Below are 6,447 nucleotides of genomic sequence, written 5' to 3' on the forward strand. Positions count from 1 at the left end.
GGGGAGATGAACTGGATGATTTATTAGTCTTTGCTGTCTCCAATTTTGTATAATTCTATGCAATCACTTGGGATTATCGTTATGTTGTGCACCTACCACACAGGAGCGGTTTGAGGACTACTTAAATGTTTGCATAGCACTTTACATTCTCCAAGTACTATATAAATGCCAGGCATTATTAATGAGCTGTGTGTAGAAAGATTATTTTAACTTCCCTCCCAAGAAATCAGTGCATGCATTTTAATTTTCAAATAATCTAAAGTCTCTCTGAACCCATTGGAAATGCAGAGTACGCCTTTCTCAAGGTAAGGAAGCAATGCCAAGTGACAGTATGACAAAATATCTCTAGATTCCCAACACTTCTTCTACAAACACTCAGCTCTAATGGAAGAATCCGGTTTTCACCAATGTCCTGGTTTTTATACCCAGTTTTCCAGCTGACTTGACTGAAGTACAGCCCATTAATATCTCAACTGCCTTGTTCGATTATACTGGCCTTTGCTGGCACCAATCTAGTTAAGGTAGCACCAGAATTTCCAGTATAAAACATTTTTACAGGTTTATAACTTGGCTCTAAAAATCCTACTGCAAGGGACCGTGGGAGGCAGGGAGGCTCAGATGAGCGTGTTATATTATGTATCCGATGCGATACAATACCTAAAGCACCTAATGGTACCTCTGAAGTCCCAGGGTCAGTTTTAACTCTAAATTTCCTCGCTGAGAGATCAATACCCAGTATTTGCGTTAATCAAAGTAGTGCTTTGTAGGTTGTTCAGCCAATGAAGAGCTTAATTTGCCTGACTTCACAGCTTGATTTAAATCATACAGTATCTGTATGGCAAGAGGAACGGGAATAAGACATTTCCACTGATCATATTTATATGCACATTAAAACTTTGCTTCTAGAAACCAATTTAAGATAATCCTCAAAAAAGGTCAACAACAAGAGGACAGGGCGTTGCCGACTGATGAAAACGCAATGGTGCAATTTGGAGGACAAGTTTAAATCAAGACCGGGACTTGACACAAGAATTGCAAGTGTCTGGTGTTTTTTTTTTTCCAAGGGATAAACTCACAGGAAGCAGAGAGAAAATCGAGCTTTACAAATTACTGAAAAGTCTATTTTTGAAGCCAACCTGTCTTTCTGGTCATCCGTATTGCATTTCCTCTAGCCCACGTATGTACATAATCTAGCTCTCCACTACCGCACAGCAACATTAAATATAAAAACCTGCTATTAAAGGGCAGAGGGTAATGGCATGAGTGTGGGCGACCCATGCTCAGGTAGTGTTCAACGATTAGCTCCAATTTAAATGGGCTGAAAATATGCAAATCTAGCCAGCCCGGTTTTTAGATAAAATTGTCAGTTTTATGGATATTTATAGTATGTGTCCAGTCTTGCAGAACTCCATCTTCCTCCACCTCATTTGTAATATAAAGTGCTTTTAGGCCACATGAATACATTGTGTTACGGGGATACTTCTCACGTTGTGTGCAAGCCAGGCAGCAGATCAATACTCGGCTACACCGAGGAAAAGAATCATTACCGGAGAACCTGTTAAAAGCACAAACACTGCTCCATTCTCTTTGGGTGAATACGTAGGTGGTTCTTTTTTCTTAACAAAAGTGAGCCTGCCTCAAAAAACCCTGCTTTTAATGGACTTTTCAAACAAGGCAAGCTTTTACATGTAACCTCAAACCAAACCCATTTAACTTTCGCCTTGCTCCTACCGTCTCTGCTGCTTACCGAAACTATTACTGTCTCAACAAAAGACAAGCCACCCTGCCCCGGTGAAATCGTAGCGGCGCTGTTCCAAATTCAACGCGATTTCCATGACAATAGGTTCGGGTGTCACCAGTGCAGGCTGGCAACTTCACTGAAGTCATGCAATAAGGAGAAGCAAGACTTGAGAGGTAGCTGCTTATTAGCAAACTGAATGGGAAGGATGCTGGCCGTGCACACCGATTCTGCTAAATATGATGTTTTGTTCTGCTTGTGTCCCAGTGTAGAAGTCTCCATGTGGCCAGCTCGCATACTGAGCACGGTTACTTTGTGTGTGCCCGTCAAGTACAACATGTACCCCTTCCACATCGCTCGGAGCACAGGCACATCATTTAAGTAAAAATGGAAGCAGGCCAACTTCAGGAACAACCCATGCTACCCTCTCCCTATTGCCCAGCCCACCAGCGAAGAAAAAAATGGATGCAGTGCTCCGCTGGTCGACAAACCAGAGCTGTTACACCAGACATGGACTGCGGAGTTGAGATCCAGCAGATGTTTAAATCAAGAAAGCATCAGCCTCCATATCCTAGCTTCCCTTCACTCCTGCAGAGGATTAAGGAGAATGAGAGGCGGCCACATAAATAGAGCATCTGCAATGTACTATAAATCTACCAAGACCACCAAAACTTGTTGTTCCCCGTTCACTCTTTCAGCGCTTGGGACCATTCAGCCCCACTGAAATCAGTGGGAGTGAAGGACACTAAGCACCTTGGAGGAACAAGTCCTCAGTTATTCGTCATAGAAAGCCATCAGTAACTCTACTCAGACCAGTCATAAACTGATCCCAGTTTATTCCCCTCCCCGCCACCCAACACAACGGACTTGGCTCTTTCTTCCTCCTGGGTTCGTAACGGCTCGGATCCTTTCAACACCCCACTTCATCATTTTCACAACCCTAGTTACCACGACAACAGGATGCAGCTTCTCCGTGTGCTTCCATGTTTCCATTGCCATAACAACACAGTCATTCTGGCTTCCCACAAAAACGGCAACTTCTAGCTCTGTCAACACTGGGTTCTCCCAGGAAGAGGTCTGTGCCAGGAAGACCTCTATACATGCAATCTGTAAATTAGGAATATGCTTTCTGGAGGGGAATTTTTCACTCGCGGAAGTGAGAGGCTGACAGCAAACGCGAGAGCTAGGCTGTTGAGACGTCTAAAGATTGGCCTTTAATAATAGCCCAAGTAATATAACAATAGGCCGCTTCTAAGCAGGGAGTCCCAACAGTGTCAGACTGTGTCAAACTGCACGATGGTTATGTGCTGTAAGCGAACGTCCAAACAGGTTTCACCCAATCAGATCTGAATTAGGCTCTAGATGCAAGTCTCGTGTGTACTAACCTGCTGGCCTTCCCATTATTACCACCACCGTATAGCCTTATGTTTGAAGCCTCATTTTAATTCTGCAGTTGGAGCGGCTGTTGAAGACCTCCTTTCGTGATGCGAGCCCTTTCCCTTGCAGACAATTCTTACAAATCAAAGTTCAAAACAGAAGGGTGAATTCGTAAGGCTTGCGAGGAGAAGGTGATGCACACAGAACATGCACACGTACAAAAAAAACCAAAACACATACACGACGATGCAGGGTATTAGCTTACATGGCACTGCAATTTCATTGGAACTGTACATGTACTTTACTTAATGAGACAAGCACAGGTGTCTGACACAACCCCTCACGAGAGATGAGAAACAGGAACAGAGTCCAACCTGCTTTAGCCATGCTTGGTATCCAGAAGATGTAAGTTGGAATCCGTCTTTGGGCATGTGTATTCGGGGCTAGGAGAGAATAGACATAAAGAGAGACCTCCTTTTACATTTGGGCCTAGCTAACCTAATCTAATTTCTGGCTGATTTTGAGCACGTTCGAGGTTTCCAGCCACATGAGCAAAGCGTCAGTCCCAAAATCAACACCTGCGAGACCGCTGCTCTGCTATCAGTCGCCTTAAGGACGCGATGTGTTTACAATGAAAACATTTTTCACCGTTTTACATTAGAAGCATGCTGGAACGTCTCTAATAAAAAGCCCGTGTCAATGCATGAAGACCTGCGTCGCTGGAGCCGTGCTGAACCAGCAGAGACCAGCCACTAGCATTTCCATCTCTGGGCAGGGTGTGATGCCTCAGTGATAAAATGCCAGCAGCCAGTTACACTACTGCTTCCACAGCTGCTACCCCCAGCGGAGCCGAACAGGCCACAGGGCAATGGTTAGAAGATTAAGATAAATGCCGGGGTAGAGACAGCCCCAGTGTACACAGAACGATGGTAAATATTAGCACTCACCTGCTTATAAATTACATTTCTGAATTGTGGACACTAACAATCCCTTCCCTGACATTCTGGGTGCAACTGGTGTTTCCCGCCCCTACTGAACGGTGGTAAATATAAGAGTTTAGGGAAAGGCCGAATGTCCAATTTTTACGGGGGCATGGGACACTCCAAACGGACAAGAAACATACGCAGAGCATAGGATAAAATGCAGCCTGTCACTAAATTAGATTGCAGTCAAGTGGACTCCAAAGCAGGAGGGGTTTAGAAATTAAATAAGTGAAATCATAGCAATGCAGGACTGGAAAGAAGTGTCTGGGCCCGTGAGTCCAGTCCCTTGTTACCAATGGCAACTACATCACATAATCCTGTTCATACATTTATCAATCTCTATTTTAAAGCTGGAGAAGTCATGCCCCCGCTCCTCCTACTGGGAGGCTGTTCCAGGGCCTTACTCTTCCAATGGTCAGAAACATCCACCTAATTTCTAGCCTAATTAGGACAGTATGTTCCCCTTTGTTTTGGGACCAACATTGTCCTTGAGCTTAAACAAATAGTTTCTAACTTGGTAACGTAATATTAGAGAAAGAAGACGGGTGGAGCAGAAGACCAGGCGCACTGAGGAGACTATGGCCAAAATGGTAATTAATCCTTGATGGTTTTCCAAACCCCAAGGTGTAGAACATGCCCAGCTCCAGTCCCGCACCTGGACTCAAGCCCAAAGACCAGGATCATAGAAATGCAGGGTTGGGAGGGTGTTCAGGAGGTCAAGTCCACCCCTGGCTCAAGGCAGGGTCATCCCTGTCTAAACCATCCCAGAGAAGTGTTTGTCTCACCTGCTCTTAAAGGCTCCCAAGGATGAAGATGCATTAAGCATTTTGACAAGAGATTTATTAAAACTGGGTCCCTTCTGTTGGCTTCAGTGGAAATTAAAATCCTCAAACGCCTTTCAAAAGCAGTAGCTCATCTTACCCTGTGAGCCAACAACCCCATCACACGCCAGTTCCAATAACCAAGATGGTGCTCAGGAGATATGGCCATAGGGACATGACTACCATGTCTGTCTATAAAGCTTCTTCATCAGCCATGCGCTAAATCACGTGTTTCAGGAAAGGCATCGCATAGCTGGGAGGAAATGTCTCCCAAATCCTAATCTCGGCTCAGCCTCAAATAGAGGGGTGGACAATTATTTGGGCCCGTAGGCCACAAGGGGAGTTTTGGGGAGTTGTCGCGGGCTGGGTCAGCACCCCTTCCCTCCCCCCATGCAACAACTCACCAAACCTTCCTATGTGGGATGGGGCCACGGGTGGTCAGGGAGCTGGCATGGGCATAGCTGCGCTGGTGTGGGTGCCAGGGCTGCCCTGCAGCGCCTCGCTTCCACCCCACCGGATGCAGGGACCCGGGGCAGCCTGGACGTGGCACTGGTGGACGAAGCAGTGGCAGGGGGGAGGCGCCAGAGCGCCCCGGCGCCTCCGGGTCCTGCCTTTCCCCCACCGCTGCTGGGAAGGCCCGAGCCCCAGGCTGAGTGAACAGCCCCAGTCCCGGGCTGCCCCACGTGGGGGGTCAGGGTCTCTGCAGTGCCCACTCCGGACCTGCCTGCCCTAACCAGGATGAGCGGTGGTGCGAAAGAGTGGGACCAGAGCCCACGCCGGGGCTGCCACCACAACTCATCATGGCTGGGATGGGCATGGCTGAAGCAGGGGCTGCAGAGACCCCAGCCCCCAGCATGGATGGGGGGGGGCTGGGGCCTGACAGTCCTACATGCTCTGAAAAACTTCAGGAGCGATGCCTGGTGTCAAATACCTGGTAGGAACGTTATTCAAAACCACATTTATCTGAAGCACGTCCTGGAGCTGCCTTTCAGCACGATAAAACAGTAAAGAAACAAAAAAAAAAAATAGTGTCATCAGAGACCAGTCTTACAGGTAAGGTACTGGGGGGCAGGAGACATGGGTAAAAGTCTCAGAATTGACCAAGTGGTAAGGAGCTGCACGGTCAGGAACAGAAGCCAAAAATGAAGATAATAAACCTCCATCACAGGACTAGCTGACTGCTTTACACTGGTGAAGCCTAGAGAGGGATAATTTAAGTAAATGATTTAAGGCCTGGTTTAAACCACTCAAATATTTTTTGGGAGCAAACATTTATATCAGGGCTTCGTAAAAGTAATTTAAAGAACTGTTCCGCTGAAACTTTAGATTAAAATGGGTCGTGGACTACATTATAAATGGTCTTTTTTATATGCCATTATTGGTTGGGTTTCTAGATTGTGATAACATTGTTAAGTAAGGATGGGGTGGTGGGGAGCAGACTTAAAAATTAAGGCGCTGATTCTGCAAACTCATAATCGAGCCTGAATCTTTACTCACGTGAACAGTTCAGTGGACTTCAGCAGTACTT

General features: G+C 46.3%; 1 protein-coding gene across 15 annotated transcripts in view; it reads right to left on the reverse strand.

Annotated features, from left to right (window-relative positions):
- LOC102382623 (F-box/WD repeat-containing protein 1A-like) overlaps positions 1-6,447 on the reverse strand; it is an 85,955-nt gene that overhangs the window by 62,839 nt on the left and 16,669 nt on the right. For 10 of the 15 annotated variants that reach the window (XR_323537.2, XM_025201239.1, XM_006021266.2 and 7 more), the window contains exon 1: positions 3,490-3,553. The exons of 3 other annotated variants lie outside the window; for them this stretch is intronic. Coding sequence is in view for 11 of the 12 variants with exons in the window: in XM_025201239.1 (XP_025057024.1) it covers positions 3,490-3,546 (57 nt within the window). In the remaining variant the exon portion in view is untranslated. Of the gene's footprint in view, positions 1-3,380; positions 3,436-3,489; positions 3,554-6,447 lie in introns of those variants that run through there. 2 more of the 15 variants (XM_025201241.1, XM_025201232.1) reach the window with 2 other exon arrangements.

This window comes from Alligator sinensis, unplaced genomic scaffold, assembly GCF_000455745.1.
Source record: "Alligator sinensis unplaced genomic scaffold, ASM45574v1 scaffold61_1, whole genome shotgun sequence".
Lineage (NCBI taxonomy): Eukaryota > Metazoa > Chordata > Crocodylia > Alligatoridae > Alligator > Alligator sinensis.